Raw genomic sequence first — 19,539 nt, forward strand, 5'->3', positions numbered from 1 at the left:
ACCTCAGCTTCTCCCAGTTGCGAGGCATTGTACTACCATGACTGTCTCCTAAGAGAAATTAATGTAGTATCTGTAGATGAATAGACTGATTCACCTTTTGGTGACCCTGGAGAGAAAGGTCAGGTTCAGGATATTTTTGCCTATAATCATTTATCCATAGAGAGTTAGTGTACCAGGCTTCAAGATTGTAGCTCAAAAGGGCACTTGTTTTGAGAAGGTAGCTTGAAAGGGCACTTCAACAGCTGAAATCAAATGAGACGTTTAATGGCCTCTTAGTGATTTCTGACTGAAAGTTCAGAGTTTGAAATTTAGGGATTTTTTTCTTTGCCCAGCCTGTGGTAAAACAAATGCGCTATAGCTTAATAGGAATTTAATTTCAGGCTGAGTATTTTGAAGTGGTTTTCAACTGCAGTGCACTTGGTCACTTCAGCTGTAAGGAAGAGAAAGAATAATCACATTGTGTTTGTGGTTTTGTGTATTTTTAGCTAATGTGTTAAGACACTGCAATTCCAGAAAAGCCATCCTCCTGTTCCCCAGAGTATTTCAGTTTAACCAGCTGTATGCAGAATTGTATCTAAACTGCTACAGAAGTTACTAGTAAATCTACTGGGATTTTGACAGCCAAAGCAGTAGATGTTAAGTACCATACTTGGAGGGGTTTAGTTTCATGGGAATTCTGCTGTAGGCTGGCACTTCTCAGTGGTACCTACTGAAGCCCTGTGAGTTTGTGAATCTCCCAAGATGGAGGGATTAATTCCCAAAGCTCCTTCCCATTCCTGTACTGAGCAGGGAAAGGGGTGACTGGCAATCCACTGTGATGCAGATGGCATGGTAGAGCTTAATAAAAATTGTGCATTTTACATTTAGGGTAAAAAGTGATTGATTTCATGCAGAATACTGAGAGCAATGGGGCAGGACATGAACAAGGAGGGCATGACAGATGTGTAGATTAATGCAACAGCAGCACAAGGTGCAGAGGGATATTGTGGGACCTGCATGTGGACCTTCCATCTCGTAGATGGGAATTTCTAGTTCTATTAAGTAACTTGAGGTGCTGCCTATGTGAAATACAGATGAATACGTATCAGTGAGTGAATTTTGGCATAGTCAGTGGTTATGGCTGGGCTATTTCCATTGCAGATATGTTGGTGGGCCTTCATGGGAAATGTTAGTGGTTTATTCTGCCTGCAATTGTTCATGCTAAACAACCTTCAGTAGCTCTTTAAGCTGATAAGCGTATGTGGATTATCCTATTTCATACTGGCAATTAGTTGATGATATTAAAGCACTTTGAAAATGGAAATTGCAGGGCAAATGCCTTTTAAACAGTTTATCATTAAATGTATAATGCAATCTGCCTACTTTGATTGCAATATGTAGGGAGATAGTAAGGGAGTCTTTCAGGCCCTGGTATAGATACTGCACCCTTTACATCCTCGCTCTGACTCAGCTGCTTCTCTTGTATCTTCTGCATGCCCGTATCCATGTGCTCCAAAGCACATTTTCTTCTAGTTTTGTTTCACTTGTTTGTGGTCCTCCTGTTTCTGCAACTTAATTTCTTATTTGTCCTTAGTACGTTAGAGTGGTTTCATTTGTATTTCTGGAGTCATGATTTTTATTCTTTGTGCAGTTGTTACTGTGTTTGTCATGTTCTGCAGAACTTGAACCAGTCCTGAAATACTATAGCCAATGTAAAGGTAGAAATTAGCAGTATATTCATACACATTGAAACAGTTCATAGGCTTTTGGATTTGTTTCTTTGTGGAGTTTTTTGTGTTGTGTTTGTTTGTTTTTTCATGCTGAAGCACTTTATGGGAGCTTCTGAAACATTCAACCCAAAGACACCTTTAGGACTAATATTTTGCCTTCAGCAGCAGTTCCAGGTCTTGGATTGGCAGTTCTAGATATCCAGATTATGATAGCTGCTAGTTGTGTTTCTGCATGTCTAAAAAATAAAAAAAAAGAGGAAAAATCCTTTTTGTCTTGAATGATAGAATGAAAATGAAATAATAAAAATAATAATTTTTTAAAAATTATTTTATATTATCATACCTTTCAGCTATCTTCAAGTGGTATTTTTCTCAGCCTGTTGTTTTGAATTGGCTTTCCAGTTTTGGTACTATATCTGAGTTCAGTTGGTATTGTTTTCCTTCAAGGGACTAGAAACTCCTTTTTTGCTCGTTCCATCTACTAATATTCCAGGGAAGTGACAACAGCAGGTGCTAAATTTCATGTCAAAAATAGAATTTTCAGAGTGGTGAAATCCTTGAAACCACAGATCAAGTTTCAGGCCATTTAAATAAAGCTTTAGAGTGCCCATTTTGTATCATTCCTTCATATAATGAAACCTGTTCTTATAACTCAGTTCTTGATATATTAACCCCCCAGTTATCCTCATACATAAATGGGAGATATGTTGCTTTCGTTGGTTATAATAGAATATAAATCCCATGTGCATAATGGAAAAATAAAGGCCCTTAGGCTGTAGGTATCAAAGGTCTCCCGTATACTTACAATAGCCTAAGAAGGTTCTTTTGGAGGCATAGGTAATAACTCACAGACTCTCTATAGCTAGTGATTCATTGTTCGCTACTGAAACATTTCTAAATGAATTACGTTTTAAACAAGCAAATCCTTGGCCTTCTCTTTTTATTTTGGGGGGATGGGGGGAACAGAACTGAAGAAACACTAAATTCCAACATTTTCTGCATTAAAATACACTGTCTGCTAGTTAAAAGGTCCCTGGTATTTGAACCAATTTGAATGTGCTATCATGCTTCTTGCTGTTTTGATTCCCTGAATGTGTATTTCTGAATTTCACATTTTGATGAAAACATTAATGTTGTCATTAATTTGATATTTAGAAAAGACTGTGGATACAAGACCTCAGTGCAATGAATAAACCAGTTGGAGTTAACTGTCCCTGGGGATAGAATCAATCACTGTTGTAGAAGAGGGTGACATTTAAAAAAGAAACTCAGAAGAAAATGTCATGCTTAAAAAATTAGATTTAAACGCACTAGCTCCTGATTGATTTTTATTGCACTCAGATGGATACACTGATTGATTATCAGCCTTACAAATGTTTCGTACCTTTCTCACTTCTCTAATAATCAGAATAATCTAATTTTCAATGTCATTTAAGTTACCGTATTCAAGGTTATAATAGATCATATTTCTAATAAAACACAGCAATTATGTAATGAATAATACAAAGCTTCAAGGCAGAGTTCAGATTCACCTTTGTGAGAAAAAAAGCATAATAGAAATACCACCAACGGGTGGAAGAGCCAGCATATGTGAAGGCAGCCAACAGGACAATGTCCTCTAGATTTGTGGTGTTTTGCCCCGTTGTTGAACTGAGGTACCTGGAACTTTGGTCGAGGCACATTTGCCATAGATGAGCATTATTTCTCAATAGGAAAACAGGGGTGGGCTTCAATCTGTAATACGTGTGCACGCTTTGTGCCTGGGAATAAACAATAGCGTGCCAGGTGCTCATGAAATTTCTTCCATGATTGTTTCTCTGTGCTCCCTGTTAATTTTGGACGTGTCTGTGGAGAGATACTATCTCCCTTAACTAGAGATGTTTTCTTGTAGCAATTGTACCCGACAGCTGACATGCTTGATTTCTCTGAATCAGCTACAAAATATGCAGGTTTCAATGTGTTTTGGTTTTGTACTTGACAATCCCTTACATAACTGTGTACTTGTTTCTGGCTTTGTCCATTAGAAACGAGAGTTCTGTGTTTGAAACAGGCTTTGCCTCCAATTGTTCTCCATGTGTCAAAGCTCAGTTTTGGCATGAGAATTTGTTTTAACATAGTTTCCTGTTCTTTTTAAAGACTGAGCAGTTTTGCCTAAAAGAAAACATTATTTCATCTGGAAATCATGACGTAGGAAAGCCAATCTATTTATAACTACCTGGAGTTCTGCATATTTTAGTGCTATGTTTGGCTTGTGATTGCATTGCTCTTAAAACATGAATAGCAGTCTTGCCATTCTGAACTGATGGCGGATTGATTTGTCAAGCATGACTCTGTTGCTTTCAAGGTGGTCATTTTCTTTCTTACGTTGGAGCTGCAGAAATCAACCTCCTTGAGGTCCTTCATCTCTGTGGCTGCTTCCACCAGGTCCAAGGCATGGGAGCTGTGAGTGATGTGAAGCTGGATGCTGGCTTTGTCCATCGGAGAGCCTCATTTATCAGCAGCGGTGGGGGTGCTAAGTTTCCCTTGGTTCGAGGCTTTCCAAGGTGACTGTTGTGAAAGACATCCTTATGGACTGCCAGCCATTACCACAAGTACAGTTTACTGAGGGGTGATGGGGAGAAGAGTAACGTGTGATATGTGCATGGCGTTTATCCTGACGGATCAAACTTGGCAGTGGCAATATGTAAGCGTTTTGCTTATTTGACTGAAATTGTCCACAGCTGCTAACTCCTACCAGAATTAGAAAATTTTAACAGCTGCCACTGGAATTGGAGAAACAAAGGAGCTGTGCAAGACTTGTGGGTTTCCACCCTAGCAAGCAGCTTGGTGCTCCTGGAAGCCCTGGGTGCAGTGCTGAGCATCAGCCTCGCCACCAGCGTGTAATACCGTTTGCCTGAAATCTGAGGCAGCCCTGGCTGCCTGGTATTTGGCAAGGGATAGATGGCTTCCCGAGGTGCAGAAGAACAGGTAGGAAGGCAAGCCTCAGCCCAGGGGGGAGAGTTGGCAGGTCTCTGCCAACCGCACCTCAACTCACTTCCAATTTCTCTTCTCACCAGTGTTAGCAAACAAAAGGAGTCTTTTTGAAAACCTACCTTGCACCCAGCACTGTGCAATTTCTGACTTGTTCTGTGTGCTTGATGGTGCTTTTGAGGCTTGTAGCTTAACAAGTAACTTCCAAAATATTTAGGGACAAGAGAAGTGTGGTTTTACAAGAATGTAAACTAACTGGAAACACTGGTAGTTGTTGCTACAGGAACAAAACCAGTTAACTAGTACACAGAGCTCTTCAAAGGTCACAGGGATCTCCAGGAGGCAAAACTGTAATGATAGTGTTTCAAGTCATGAATTTATAGGTGATTAATCATTACAATATGTGAAAGGTGCTGTTTAGCTCTCTTCTGGGCATCTGGGGAAGCACAGATTGTGCAAGTAAATGGAAAAAGCACATTGCAAGCTGCAAATTCTTCTCCCTTGGACACGTTCATGCCACCTTTGACAATGAGGAGTCCAAACACTTGCTGTTCCATAGTTTTACCTGATTATCTAGAAACTGCCTAAATCTCTCAGGCTAGATCCCAGACTCTTCTTAGGACAAGCGGTGACTAGGTTTGGTGGACCTAAAGGGTTTGCGTTTAAGACTGGACAATTCCAGCATTACAACATGCTTGAAATGATCTCACTCAAGCAGGGGAATTACTGCATGGTTGCTAAATGAGAGTGCTGGGGTCCTCAGAGCACTCAGAGCTTGTGTCTTTCCTATAGTTTCATCTGCAGCAGGCCCTGCTCTTGAAGAATGCATCCTTCCCTCCTGCAGCTTCTGTGCCCTTGCCCGTTGCTTCAAGCAGAAGAAGGAAACTGTATCTGAAGCTAAGGAAAGCAGTGGCAAACCTGGGGTGAGGAGAACTGATTGGATGGGGCAAGAGGTGGTGTTCAGCCCATCTACCATCAGGTTAGGGGAATGAACGTAGGAGGGTACGGGCTGGTTCTTAAAACTAAGGCAATAGAAAATGCCTTTACCAGCTTACTAACGCAGCTGCCTGGGTGTAGAAGTGCAAGTCCTGGGGGGTGTGTGTGTGTGTGTTGAGGGGACAGGGCAGCTGTCATGGGAAGATGGATCGGGGCAGACGTGCTAAGACATGGGCATGCACCGCTCAGTCATCGAAGCAGCACCAAGACGTGGCTTCCTCATGTATCAAGATACACCTTTCTTTCATTCCCTTTCCCCACCCATTATTTGTTTCCTTAGTTTTTTTAACTTCAGTATTTCTCACAGGGCAAGAGAGCTTCCACACTGTCCCCTGTCGGGAACTCCTAAATAATGCAGCCATCGAGTCAGATTTTAGTGCACAAGTAATGAAATTCATAATCAGAGTTTTCTACAGCCACATTAACTGTGACACAGATTCATGACTGGCTTATCATAATTAAAAGGCAGTGAAATTGCATTTGGGATTGATGAGATCATATGCACGTAAAGATCAAGATACAAAAAGGTGTGATATATGTAATATAACCATAAGCTGTAATCCAAAACCCTTCTCACATGTGGTGTGACAGTTCCCATTCGCAGAGCTGTGATGGTTTTAAAATTTACTGGGTAAATGTGTGCCTTTATATGTTTTTATTTAACTCTTTTAAACATATCCTAATGCATAATGGTTCAGTGTTACTGAAATTCTTTATTTTTGGAGCCTGGGTATTATACATCAGCACTTTATTGTGTTATCCTTCAGGGAATATAGAAACACTGCCACGTCTGATACAGCTTTAGCAAAGGCAAATGTAGGAAATAGAAAAAGTATACATAAGGCAGAAAGATAAATGTTAATCAGGTTTTATCATTAAAAAGGCTGTTGGAATCATAGAAAGAAGGTATCAATGAACAGAAACTGTCCTTAGTTTTCAGGATGTATTAATTCTCCCCTTCCTACCCTTTATAGTGATTTGCACCTGAAAAGAAAGAGGACAGAGCTGGGCCAATTTGGTGATGTGGATTGACCAGCAGCTGTCCCTTTGGTGGCCTTTGGAGGCAAAGAGACTTCAGGTACAGCTGCAGTGGGAGCTGTGCCGGGGTAGCACAGGAGCACAGCGCAGTTCCTAATGGAGTCATCTCCTGGCCTCTGGGAGCTCTTGGCAGCTGCTCTGAAGCTGGCCTAAATTGTGTCTTTGTCTTCCATAAAGAGTTCAAAGCTCTTGAGAAAAGTAGCTGCTGAGGCCTCCTGTTTGGCAAATTTGTCAATCGGCTCGTAGAGCTATAAGTAAATGGGGAGTTATTACAAAGGCTTATTGTGCTTTGCGGTTGTGTAGGAGTTAACAGAGTTTTCTAAGGAGCTCTTTTATCTCCCAAGTGCAGCAGCGATCAGGATTTACTTCTGAAGTGCACTGGTTGTTTGAAGTACTCAGAACTCACGTGTTGGTCCTGGATGTTTTTTCAGTGCAAGAGGCCATACTTGCGCTTTGCCGTGGGGTCCAGCAAATAAATCAGGGCATTGGCTTTAGGGTTTGTAAAAGGAAGAGGGGAATCCAACCCACCCCCCCTAAACCTCATGGCACTGGTAGCATTGAACTTTAACAAAAAGGTACCTTCTCAAGGTACATTTCTTGGCCTTCTTTGAGTCTGTGCTACTCCAGACACCAGAATTGATGGTGTTCGAGGTTAGGCTTTAATCCATTGGGATTCCCAACATCCCAGCCCTGATCCAGCAAAGCACGTAACTGCTTCAGTGCTAGTCTGTTCACGCGGTTAAAGTCGAGTTCATCCTTAACATATCTGCTGAATGAAGGTCAGAGTTTTCTTAGTTGCGAAGTCAAACCTTTAGTTTGACTAAATAGATAAGAGAGAAATAAATAAATAATAGGGAAAATTAGAGCTGTTCATCCCGTAGAGCATGTGCCTAATGGTCTTATGACGGAACAACAATATTCACTGCATCTACTCCTTGGTTTTTGTTACACATACTATGTTATTTCTGTAGTGCCCTGGCTTTGCTGGTTTCTCACCCTACCATTTTCCAATGCCACTTCATTTTCTCTCAGAAAGGACACCCAGAGGAAAATGAATCCAACTGTGTCATTTGTTCTCAAACAGATGGTGTAGGTGAAACTGGATTGACACCTCTTCCTCCTAAAGCGTTCACCATTTGTCTGCTCTTTTTGATCCTTTGTGGTTCATAGGTGTGTAAGAAGCAGCCACAGAAGATGTAGAGATGGGCCTGGAGAATCCACAGAGAAAAAGAGCTGGCATGGAGATGGCTCCGGGCATCTGCAGATTTTGCTGTGTACATAGATACAGATAAATGTTCCTCTTTCTGGAGCAGGACAGTACTAATGAGAATCAGCAGATCTTTGGCCATCCAAGATCCCTGGCTATCCTCACATGTGCTAAACCCATCAGCTTCACCCTCAGGGTTTAAGGCTTTGTTTAAATATAAGGGTTTGAACATGAGTGAATGTTAGGATTGGTTTTATTTGTCCAATAACATTTAGTCATTGGGGTGTTCAATATTGACACGGAGTCTTTGGGAAGAGGAGTTGATTTTACTTAGCTTTGTTGTAGAGCCTTATGCATCTGGTTACACTTAAGACATTAGATTTGGCTAACAAGAAGTCTCTTGATAAAATTCACGAGTACTGGCAATACTGCAGACATAGACTTATCTCCTGGGCATGTTTTGTAAAATTAAGCTATTTTCGTTAAAAGAACAAAGAATAGCATGGTGACGGAGCAGCTGTCATACTTTATTACAAAACACAAATATGTGGGAAATCAATTACAGCACAAGTGCTGCACAATGCATATTTCCAGTAATCCCTCACGGCCAAGGGAAGGTAGAAGGCTGATCTGAGTGCAGGAGCAGATGGCAAGCAACTTTAGATAGCTTCACTGCCATTTTTACTCTTTCAAGTGTTTGTGCTTCTCCTTTGATCTTCAGATCTTGAGTTTAATATGTTTCATCTGCTTTCATTTACTGTTTTCACATTTAACTTTCCCTTTAAATAACTTCTGCTTGGTGGAGTTTGTATTAGTTTTGTATGGGTTTTGTTATTGCCCATGCTGAGAAATTTAAGAAGAAAGACAGTTGCTGTCTTTTTTTAGTGGTATTCATATCCCATAAAATAATGGTTGCATCACTGCAGAGGACTTTGCCATTTACCATGCACAGCTGTAATGATCCAATGAAAAGATACCACCTCACAAAGTTACTGAAGCACTTAAAGTGCATACAAAGTGAAGTAGATTTTCTAGGAAACTAGATATAGGGGAGTGTGATGGCACATCCACAACAAGCACCTATGGAAGTTTGGTTTCATCATTACCCATTAAATTCTTACAGTTACATAATTAATCTTGCATTAGTATTCTCTGTGCATATAACATTTTTTTTTTTCTCCACTTAATTTATGTTTAAAATAAAAGCATTTTACAGTGTTTTGAACTAAAGCAGCAAAAGCAGATGGGGTGATATGAATAACGTGATCTGTGTCTCTGCTTTTTCTGTAGCTGTCAGAAATGATAGGAACAAAAAGAAAAAGGAACCTTCAAAGCAGGAGTCCACAGAAAACTATGAAATGACAGCAGAGTTGGATGATCTCACTGAGAAGATACGAAAAGCTCACCAGGAAACCTTCCCCTCACTCTGCCAGCTGGGAAAATACACTACAGTAAGTATGGCCTGTGCCACATACATTCTGGATGATGCAGGTTTTGCATTAGAGGCTTCAGGTGTTTTAAATAGAAATAGATGCAGAAGTAGATGCAGTCCTTGCATCTCCTTAGCAGTGAGAAAACACAGGTATGTATGCAAACACTTTTGGAAGAAGAGACATTGCACTTAACTGTAAGCATTACATAGTGGTATTGTAAGAGACTGTCTGAAGGATTAATCCAGCCAAGAGACAAGCTTGGAGTCCATAAGTCAGTTACATGCCATCATTCATTAGAAATTTGTTGGCTTCTAAACCTCTGCTTGTGCGTCAGCGGATTACAGCTTTGCAGGTGTAGGGAGTTCTTAAATGCTGGTGGATTAGCAGTGACAGTCCCAAAGCTACCAAGGTCAAGGAAAATACTAAACGTGTAAATAAACCAGTGTCCAAAATACCACAGAGCAGGAAAAACTTCTGCTGCTTTTAGAAATGAAAAATCAGTCCCCTCCCTCAAGAAGTTCAGTACTGTGGGAATTTCTCCAGAGGATGAGCCAGGGAAATAATTTTTTTCTATGCATATATATGTTGCTAAATACATGGAAGGTCAGTGATAGTAATTGCTTTCAGAGAGGAAATTCAGTGTCCAGTTTGCAAATGCCGTTATAAAAGAGATGCTAAAAAATAACTGTTAGGTAATGCTCAGTGTCTTGTCAGTAGAGGAATGACTTTGCTGAGTCTGGTCTTGCTGTCAGTTGTAGCAGCACTGTCTTTTTCAGGGGGATGTACAGAAGGTCCTGAAGTAGTTGAGCCTGCACTCTGACTGCCAAGATCAGGAGTACAGGAGCGTTATGGCTGGGGCAAGGAGACATCTGCCTGCAGTCCTAGCTGGAGATCTGGGAGTAGCCCCAGAAAACAGATGAAATACCTCTATCACTGAATTACTCTCTGGTTTGAGTAAGTGCTCTGCTACTGAAACAAGCATTAGATTTCTCAAAGAGTGACCTAGGCAGTTCCCTGTGTGGCACTGATACTCAGTGCATTTAATTTCAAGACCCACATAAAATGGTTAGTAGTGGGGAAGGCATCTGTCCTCTGCGTGCTTCTCTGCTGCTAGCCCTGCTCCTGTGAGATGTAGTCAAAACATCAATATAGGTATGCTGGTAAATATTGCACAGGCAGGCTCTGAGGGACTAGCACAGCATGCATGGCTGAATGCTTGAAAGCAGCCAGGTGGTGACATAACCGTAGGCAGAGCTGGAGATGATGGGATCCATAGTGTGTCTTCAAAGGAAATTCCTGGGTTAATGCCCTCTACCCCTCCTCTCAGCACGTGCGGTGCATCCTCATCTTGGAGTGAATAAAATCTTCCAAACAGGCTGTCACAGTCCTGCAAATGCAAAATCATTTCTGGACAAGTGTGAAAAACATCTCCCCAGTTCAAAGACTGAGTTTATGCTTTGTGGAAGAGGTGGTCATATGCCTGCAGCTGGGACTCACAGCCAGGCTGGTATTTGTGCCAGAGTTTATGGCTCACAGGCTGCCTTGCAAATGGCTTGGCTATCCCAGAACAATCTGTCAGTATACCTCCCAACATGGGCCTCTGGTGTGTACTTCAGTGTTACCTCTGAGTTAGAAGAGTGCATTGCAGCTGGTGTGGTGGTCCTTTGTAGTGGTAATTGCCAAAGATCTTAGAGGGTTGAAAGATAAGCCTGGGCACCTATGCACTTGCATTACGTATTGGATGCTTAAGCATCATTAATATTTTAGCTCTTGAAATGATACAAGTGGATGAAATTGGAGAGGGTCTTGTTGCGTATCACACCCAGCAGTGATATCTTCCTCCTTGGGTTCCTGCTGACCCCCATGGTGAGTTTATGTCCCTGTTGGAATTTCAGAACCCTCACTGAGAGCACCTTGAGCTAAGTAATGAACAGATGAATCTGGTCTGTCAGTGGGTCCTGAGTAATCATGACATGACCACACTCTCTCTGAGGCTGGATACTGCTCATTTGTATCTCAGGCCAGATCAGAGAGCTTGGGGAAAAAGATTTCTTGGGTTTATTGCTGGTCTGTTGGAAGTCCATGGCAGTTAGCTGTGTGTGGCTGAAGTCCCTGATGTTTTGTCATGGTTTTTTACTATATAACTTGCAATAACCAACATTGTAGTGAAAGAGTATTTTTAGCTTATTTACCTTGAGTCTTTGACAACAATACAGCTTCCTTCAACAGCTGTGTCAGAACTAGTAACAGCAGCGCTAAATGCTGTCTTCCTACTGCATTCTCATGGTCTTTGTGTGAAACACAGAGTATTTAAATCTCTCATCAACTAAGGTCTGGCAACCAATCCAGCTTTTTAGCTAGGAATTCAGTGTTAAAAAATCATTTTTATGAACACTGTCTCTACCTAGCTGTGGAAGGGACAAAGTACTGCTTGGGCTGGAGTAAGGGTCATCTTCATCTCCTATCAGCCCAGGAGCAGGGGGAGAAGCCTTTGTGTGGTGGCAGAGAATGCAGGAAGTAGAAGGTGTATGTGCTGGTCAGAAAAGCACAGCTTTGGTGCTTGCACACCAGCACCAGCTGCTGGTCAAATGGCAGGGCTCAGGCAATAACCTGTCCTTTTGAGGCGCTTGAAATAGAGACCAGAAGTCAGAAAAAAGGAACACATATCCCTTTTTCTAAATGCTGAGTCCCAGGGGAGCAAGAGGCCTACACCATTTCTTGATCAGTAGCAAGCTAGTACGGGTTGAAGATTGCCACCAGTCCTGCTGTTACGCCCCATTCTGCAGGCTAGTAGTCATGAAGCATGGCACGCTCACACTGTGGAGCATACAGATTGCTTTTGTAACCTTAGAGTTTTTTATTCAATTCTTTAAGCAAGAGGTGACAAGTGAGTGTATTGAATTGATGTGGATTCACTTAAATTTCATGAGCTTTGCTCTTGCGTACAGTGGAGGTGATGTTCAGAAGAAACTGTTCTGCAAGCACAGCCCCTGTGTGCCTTCAGTTACGTGATCAGCCAGACTGATTTAAAACACAATTTTGTTTGTTGCTAAAAAGAGAGAAGAATTTTAAGTATAAGAGAGTGCAGTAAAGAAGATCTTACAGAGATACAGTCATAAAAAAATGTGCTCAGACATTTGGCTTGTGTATCTGGCTCCTCTCACCCTCGAGCACTGCAGCCTGCATTTCCCAGAGGTAAATGTTACATGGTAATTTTTCCTCCCCCATTGTACTTTTTTAGCTGTTCCAAAACAGGTTTGGAGAAGCATTTTGAATTATGATTTTTTTCTATCCATCTGCTCTTTAAAAAGAAAGAGTGTCCCTATCTGTAACAATTACCATACTTTGCATAGTTAATAAATGTCTAGTTAAAATAATGGGAGAATAGCACTCATATTAAATTCCCTGGATCATTTGATCTAACAGTTGCATTTGCTGGGTAGTGGCAAGTATAGTTCTGATGATGATGAGAATCAGCAAGCTGTTTGAATGTTACGGATTTCAAAAGTCCATCATAAATAGATCTCTTTTATTACTGTCATCCAGGTAAGAGAGAGTGCCTTAGTAATTTCTCTGGAGATGTCATACTTTACAGTATAATTGAGTGTAACTATGCTGCTTGTCCCTTGAGACTGGCATTATTTGTAGGTCTGCAGCTGTGTTACATCCAGCCTCGTGAGAAAGGAAGGATAAAACAGAAGATAAGTTTGACTCTGTAGACCCTTGCTGTGGGTTCTCTTGGGTTGCTCTCAGCTGGCTGGAAGCAGAGCTGTTTTGTATCTTAGCAGCATTTTGATAGTGCTGGGCTTAGAAGTTATGTGGCTATTGTTCTCTGCCTATATATATATATTCCTTTGCATATATATGTATCAGGATATATACATATACACACACACACATATGTATCTCCTGATGCTGGGACTGAGCAGAGATGCGTGCTGTGGTCCTTGGTGAACTCATTGGAGCTGGAGTGCATTGCTTTGCTAAAGAGGCATAGCAAGTGTTCCTGAGTAGGGCAGAGTTCCCCTGTGAGTCTTGTTTCCTTTGTAAAGTGGATTTTAAAGACGGTAGGGATTCTGCTACTGTGTATGTTTCTGTGAGTACCTCATCCCATATTGTTAATGTGGAGACAGAGCAGCCTGCAATGAAGAAAGCAAAAATGATGGAAAAATGGGATCAATTTATGTGGCAAAAATGGCTATTTAATTGGATTTCATAGCAAGGTTGGGCTTTTCAACTAATAAAGATGCCACTGGGGTGTATTACAGTATTGTTCCACCATATGTGCACTGGTGCATAGGCCAAACATGCAAGACTGCTCCTGGTAAAGACAGTCAAAAAACTGCTTCAGTAAAATATTCAGGAAAAGTCATAGCATCTGCATCCTTTTCACAGCATGGTTAGAGGCAGTCCTGAGGCAAATTTCATCCGAGTTTCTTTTTCAAACGTGCATTTTATTAACCCCGTGCTTTGTTGTTCCACCTATTTTACTGCATTTATTTTACTTTGGTTTTACTGCCTGCTGAATGTTTTACTGCATTTGCCGAGGTGAGTAGCTCTGGAGAGGATGCCTTCAGCACCAGAGCATGGGGAAAACACAGCATCCAGTCTCTTTCCTCAATGACCAGAGCCACAAAAGGAGCCCCAAGCCCTTGCCAGGTCTTGCCCAGGAGCCAGCAGTGCTGCTGACTGAGCAGCTGACTCTTAGGGCACCAAGAGTGACAACTCCTGGTTGCTCCCATGGGATAAAACGCTCCCGTGAGATAAAACATTCCCATGGGAGCATGCGCAGCAGTCAGGGTGTGTTGTGGTAGTACACACAGGCAAGGCAATCAGGAAGGGGCCAGAAGCCCGGTAGCTGAAGAGGTGGACTCAGCCAGTGGTCACTGAGAAGGTGCTCAAGGATATCATCTTCTCAGCAGAAGGCAAAGAACACAAAGTCCTCTCTTGTGGCCAGGAAGGACATGGAGACCCAGACAGGGGTCCCTCAAAAACATGGGTTCATCAGGGTGTCTGGCTGTAGGGAGTGCCAGAGCCTGTCGGTGATGTTGGATGGTAGCTGTGCAGGATGTGACCAGGTTGATTATTTGTTCTGTGTGGTGGCAGAGCTATGGGAAGAATTGGAAGGGCTAAGGAGCATGAGGGAATCTGAGGAGGAGATTGACTGGTGGAGCTGTACTGTACCAGCCCAAAACAAGAGAAATTAAGGTTCCCCATCCTCTTGTTACCAGGCAAATGGAGAGGACCTAGGGTGGTTGGAAACAGGTTAGTCCTCGGAGTCGATGGCATATTACCCTCCAGCTTATGTCACCTTCCCAAGGTGACAACAGATTCAAGGCCCTGGTACTTGAAGATCAGAAAAATGAGGATGATGATGAAGCATGTAAGGGATCACCCAGGTCAGAAGAGTCACTGCGGGTGAGTCAGCGCCTTATATCAGGACCAACTCTACTAGGTAAAAAAGAAGAGTGGTTGTGATTGGTGACTCCACCTTAAGGGGAACAGAGGACCCAGTATGCGAACCTGACCAGACTCACAAAGTGTGCTGCCTCCCTGGGACTTCACCAGAAAACCATGCTCTCTAGAAATGGGCCGAGGTAGCATGACACTGTTGGAGGCCAGATCCACAGGGCAACTTAAATGTTTCTGTGCCATTGCCCACAGCATGGGCAACAAACAGGAGGAGCTGGAAGCCATTGTGCAGCAGGGAAATCATGACATAGTTGCCATCACAGAAACATAGTGGGATGACTTGCATAATTGAGGTGCTGCAATGGATGGCTACAGGCTCTTCAGAAGGATAGGTGAGGAAAGAGTGGTGGGGGTGCACTGTGTGTCAGGGAGTGCATCGACTGCCTTGAACTCAGTGTTGTGAGAAGGTTGAATGTTTGTGGGTGAAGATCAGGGGGAAGGTCAAACAAGCAGATATCCTGGTAGGTGTCTGTTATAGACCACCCAACCAGGATGAAGCTACGGATGAAGTGTTCTTCAAACAGCTGGGAGAAGTTTAACAATCATGAGCCCTTGTTCACGTGGGGAACTTCAACCTACAAGATGTCTGCTGGAAGTACAATATAGCAGGGCCAGTGTTGTTTAATATGTTTATTGAATGATGAGATCTTAGACTGGATATTAGGAAAAATTTCTTCACCAAATGGGTGGTCAGGCATTAGAATAGGCTGCCCAGGGCAGTGATGGAATCACCGTTGCTGGAAGTGTTCAAAAACCGTGTAGATGAGGCCTTCAGTGACATGGTTTAGTGGTGGCCTTGGCAGTGTTGGGGGGAACTGCTGGACTGGATGATCTTCAAGGTCTTTTCCAACCCAGCTGATTCTATGCATTGATATTGAGTCAGGTTTGCTTTTACATATTCAGAAATGCTGCTAAAAATATAGCTGTTTTCTGTGATGCTTGCGACTAGGTTCATTAACAGATAAAATGTTAAACCCCTCTCCATCTGTAGCATCTCCATGATAACGTGTAAACCACATTAGCTTCAGTGCTGAGGAATTTGGCACCGGCGTAATAAACCACCTGGTTATTTTGTATTTTATTAACTGCCCCTTCTCTTCAGTTAGCATAATACTGAGTAAGATTTACATTTGTTAAGACGGCCGCGCATTACTCTTAGTGGAAGACACGTCAAACTTCCCGTTGCCAGTACTGCAGCATGATAAAGTAACCTCATATGATACTGATGAAGATTTCGTTCACACTTACTGGTTTCATGCAACGTCTTTCTTTTCCAGATGGATACCCTAGTGTAAAATGATTTCCTGCTTTAGGCTCTGCTTTGTGTAGCTCTCCGCTATGCCATCTTTCTATGAACTGGATAAACTGCCTATTAAATTTAATTACAGCCTGAATGACTGCACATCTTGATCTTATTTTTCCTCCAATGTATTGTATTTCACCAAGGTCCTTGAGGATGAAATAAAATAAATCTGAAGGATGCATACTCCAGTGGCCAAAAGAAATGTTTCAAAGGGCATTACAATGACTGTTAACCCGTTAGTTTGGGACCGTTTTGAAGGCAATTCTTTAGGTTCAGGATTATAAAGACATTTTTTCCCATCTTTTCTTCTATCATAAAAAAAAAAAAAAAAAAAAAAAAGAAAAAAAGGAAGTTTCCAGAATAAAAATTCAAATAGAAATGATGGATTTAATTTCTTAATCCCTTGAAAAAGGGGGAGCAGGGAAGAGCATGTGTGCCCCTTCAAACTGTGCAGCATGGTTTAGCATCTATTTTTGCAGTAAGAGCCTAATGTAACTATTACTGGCTCAAATTGCAGCCCTGCTACAAGTGAGGGTGAATGTCAGGCTGGCAGTGCCCTTGGGACCTGTCAGGACTTTCCTCTTCATGACTGATGGTGGTGGTGGTGTCTGTGAAGCCAGCCCAGGGAGGGGGTGAAAGCATCACAGTCAAGCTGAGCTCACCCCACGACCTTGCCATGAACTGAAGGAAGCTGATGGCTTCAAAGGCTTCTGAGGAAGGGGGACATCCTCATCATCAGTGGTGATGGTGGCAGAGTCACTAGAGAGGTGTCCTCTAAGAAAGTGCGATCTACGTAAATGGAATGGTTTTTGATGGCTGTTAGACTTTTAGGTTGATTCCTCTCATTTAACTTTAAAGTTTATTTAACATTTTAACTTCAACCAACTAAGACTAGGCAGCTAATCCCAGTTGCAGGGGAAGCCACCATCTGAGGGGATTTTGCCTTCCCTGACTTAAGTACCTATCTTGAGTACTTAAGTACTTAAGGTGGGCCTTTCTTTGGAGATGCCTCCCTCTTGGTTAGTCAACAAGCTGAGATGAGAAGTGGAAGAGAGAAGCTCTGCCTCTGCTTTTCTGTCATTGCAGCTCAGCACCTTTTGCAAATTCATTGCCAGCATATTTTGGCAGGTAAAATTCCTCTTCCAGTGAAGAGGAGATTGCCCAAATGCTGAAGGCAGCTAGAGCACACACTAAACTTGGTGGCTCATGAAATAGTGGGGAAGACCATCACACTGGCTGCATCCTGCACAACGTTGGATTAAATGTTGGCAAAACAGGAACGTAGGCAAGGTATTTCAGAGCTCTCTTGTTATCTGTTTTTTGTCAGCCCAGTGGAATCATGGGTGGATTGAAAACGACTCACCAGGTCTCCCCTTGACACCATCTTTTCTTGGACGAGTGTGAAATAGAACATAGCAGCTTTTGAGTAAGCCAGGTCTTGGCTGACATGTTCAACACTTTCAAGTGGTTATTATGAATGTATGAAAACATGACCTTAATCACAGAATTAACACAAATTTGCTACACATCCTAGCAAATTATGGACTTTTTGATTATGATACATGACTATACGGAAACAAAAGATGCAGCTGGGATGTCCTTGTAACACTTCAAACAGTGGAGTGTAAGTTGGATGCATCATCAAATGAGCATATAGCATTCATCAGTGCACATGGTGTTTTTCTTAACGTTGTGTAAAGAAGTGCTCTTTAACTCATGGAAGACTGTAGCTTGAGAAAGCTGTAGAACTTTTGCAGAGCCACAGAGCAGATAAATTAAGTAGAACTAATTTGCTAGGACCTTAAGTATGTGAAACTGTGTTCCAAATATTGTGCTGCTTTTTCCAGATGAGGACCTGATATTCTTGTTCCACTGTTCATTTCTGTTTTCTGGGGTACAACTGTAAATTGGCTCTCTCAATGATCTTATTATATAATGGCAGGGAAGAGTAATGATAGTGGCATTTGGAAATGTTTAAGTTCATTTATATTCCTTGTACAGATGGCCTCTGCAATCATAAGTAACGGAGAAATATCCGAGGAATTTTCAGGCGATTAATTCAAGTTTAAGACCAGCATCATCCCAACAGCAAGCGGCAGAAAATGCCTGGAATGTTAATAGAAAGTACTTCTGGAAGCAATACTCAGTTGTTGTTTCTTTCCCTTGAAAACCCTTCACTGAAAGAGACGTTGTTGATTTATGGTGCCTTCTGTCTATCTTTCCAGAACTCCAGTGCAGATCATCGGGTTCGACTGGACCTTGGGCTTTGGGACAAATTCAGTGAACTTGCAACAAAGTGCATTATTAAAATAGTGGAATTTGCAAAGCGATTGCCAGGCTTCACGAGTTTGACCATTGCAGACCAGATAACTCTACTTAAAGCTGCCTGCCTGGATATACTGGTATGTGTTTTTAACATCATTGTTATACTACTAATGTATTCTGTAGCCTTCTTTTTACTCTAATTGGCGAAGAGGTCAAATACTGCCCCGGCCTTATGATTGCAAAATTGAATTTATTGGATAGTCTGGTACGGTCACAAGTGGACTCTAGTACCTCTACAGATGTGTGTTGTATGGGATGAGCATACCTTTCAAATTAAGTATGAACCAAAACAGTAAGTGTGAACTAAATCTGTGGTCTGTAGATTTCAATACAGTTGCAAGAAGAGCACATTTTGGTGTTGTGGCACTAAAGTGAAATCTGTGCAACTTTGGAAAAACTCCCGTATTGTGTTAACAGTGTTAACTGAAGAGACATCCGATTCTTTTTCTTTCCTCCTTCTTCCTCCCTCCAAATCTTAATGCTCTATATAAAGGATACCTAGAAAGACAGTGCTTCATATAACATTTTAGGAATGTTATGTGTGGTCATGAGTTAATTCAAGGAACAAGGTACAGGTCTTGAGAGTGAGGTTTTGGGAGGTTGTAGAGGGGAAACTGGTGTGCTGGGGCCTGGAAGGCACAGATCTCCCTGCTTTCACCAGTGCTGAGGGCACCTGTGGAGAGTGGATGCTATAATGGACTCTGTGCAGATTTTGGCTAAATGTAGTTCAGTTTTAAATAGGCAAGCATACAACCTGCAGCAGGGAATGATGCAGGTGGGCTTGGAGTTTTTCTCCACTATGTCAAGGCAAGGTGTCTTCCCTCCATTTGCCTGCAGTTGTTTCTGTCATGCTGACCTTCAGAGGAGCCCTCTGAGATCTCAGCTTTTCTATAGAGGTCTTCAGGCTTTTAGTGGCAAATATGTTTTGTGTTATTGGTCATAGCAATAACTTTCAGCAAAACTGTATTTTCAATATGTTTAAAACATATTTTAAATGCTTTCTTCTGAGCACAAGCATTCAGGCCTTCATTGAGACAAGCATGGCCAAGAAGCCCATTGTAGAATGGCTACTATAGATTCATTTTT

General features: G+C 42.0%; 1 protein-coding gene across 5 annotated transcripts in view; it reads left to right on the forward strand.

Moving 5' to 3' along the window:
• RARB (retinoic acid receptor beta) overlaps positions 1 to 19,539 on the forward strand; it is a gene marked incomplete at its 5' end in the record, with an annotated part of 192,368 nt that overhangs the window by 161,009 nt on the left and 11,820 nt on the right. For all 5 annotated transcript variants that reach the window (XM_080610161.1, XM_080610162.1, XM_080610163.1 and 2 more), the window contains 2 exons: positions 9,211 to 9,371; positions 18,354 to 18,530. In XM_080610161.1, the coding sequence (XP_080466287.1) occupies positions 9,211 to 9,371; positions 18,354 to 18,530 (338 nt within the window). The remainder of the gene's footprint in view (positions 1 to 9,210; positions 9,372 to 18,353; positions 18,531 to 19,539) is intronic.

This window comes from Psittacula echo (assembly GCF_963264785.1).
Source record: "Psittacula echo genome assembly, chromosome: 2".
NCBI lineage: Eukaryota > Metazoa > Chordata > Aves > Psittaciformes > Psittacidae > Psittacula > Psittacula echo.